At 42.0% G+C, this 1,062-nt stretch overlaps 1 protein-coding gene across 1 annotated transcript in view; it reads right to left on the bottom strand.

Annotated features, from left to right (window-relative positions):
- Window positions 1-1,062, bottom strand: part of LOC106523000 (laminin subunit beta-2) — a gene marked incomplete at its 5' end in the record, with an annotated part of 29,201 nt that overhangs the window by 5,918 nt on the left and 22,221 nt on the right. Inside the window, 1 exon segment of the mRNA XM_014016279.1 lies at window positions 292-523. Coding sequence (XP_013871733.1) covers window positions 292-523 — 232 coding nt within the window.

The raw sequence follows: 1,062 nt of genomic DNA on the forward strand, positions 1-1,062 counted from the left end.
TATATATACAGATGTTGTCTCTCCAAAGCCCATGTAATATCGTATCTGCTTGTTCTTAGATGACAGAACAAAGATTTAATTTATATTTTAATACATTTTTTTTGTAGAAATTGTAATTGCACTGCACTCATTTATTTGTATCAATAACTTTTATTTTGTTCAGATCAAAAATCCCAACCAGGAACGAGGGCTGTAAATGAGTGCTGCATCTGTTGCCTATGGGTGATAATGTGTTGTTGTACTGTCCCTATAAAAATATATACAGTATATTTAAGTAAACTTGGACATCACCTGTCACACTTGTCTCCTCCGGTGTTGTCCCTGCAGTTGATGCAGACTCCGCTCCTCTGGTCGCAGTGATCTGCGTGTCCGTTACACTGGCAGGGTCGGCAGCTGGGGAAGCCCCAGTGACCCGCCTGACACCCGTCACATCGCTGACCGAATGCTCCGGGACGGCACTGGCACAGGCCCGTAAACTTGTCGCAAAGCCGCGTCACAGAGCCTTCTAAGCTGCAGTCGCAGGCTGGAAAATACAGAAAAATAAAAAAATTAATTAAAAAAGCATGTATAAAAGAATTCAGGGTAGTTTGTGGGGGTTGGAGGGTAAAAAAATATAAAGTTGAATCTTCTTGTTTACTTGTTTAATTTAGTCTACATCTATCTCTTTGGGTGTATTCAGACCAGGAAAGTCCTTCGGTCCAATTGTTTGGTCCGGACCAAAAATGGACTTTTTTTTTCCGTTTGGTGCGGTTTGCATTCACATTATGCTTTTTTGCAAATGAACTATAACTTGTAAACAAAGCCACGAGTGTGACGATCATTGCTCCCATTGGACAAAAAAGGACAGGGGCGGGACTGAGGCACAAATCCAGAAGAAAACAAGAAAACATGCTGCGGATCTGATGCGCACATTTATGCTGATAGTACAACTGCAATAGCATTTAAAATGTCAGAAGCAGCTAATTTAATGGTGGTTCCGTGATGATATTCTAATTTTGGAGCGGCATCAGTAAATGTGTCCCGCGACCCAAAGGAGAAGAGGTGCTCTGCGTGTTCTGACCC

Source organism: Austrofundulus limnaeus, unplaced genomic scaffold, assembly GCF_001266775.1.
Source record: "Austrofundulus limnaeus strain Quisiro unplaced genomic scaffold, Austrofundulus_limnaeus-1.0 Scaffold142, whole genome shotgun sequence".
Lineage (NCBI taxonomy): Eukaryota > Metazoa > Chordata > Actinopteri > Cyprinodontiformes > Rivulidae > Austrofundulus > Austrofundulus limnaeus.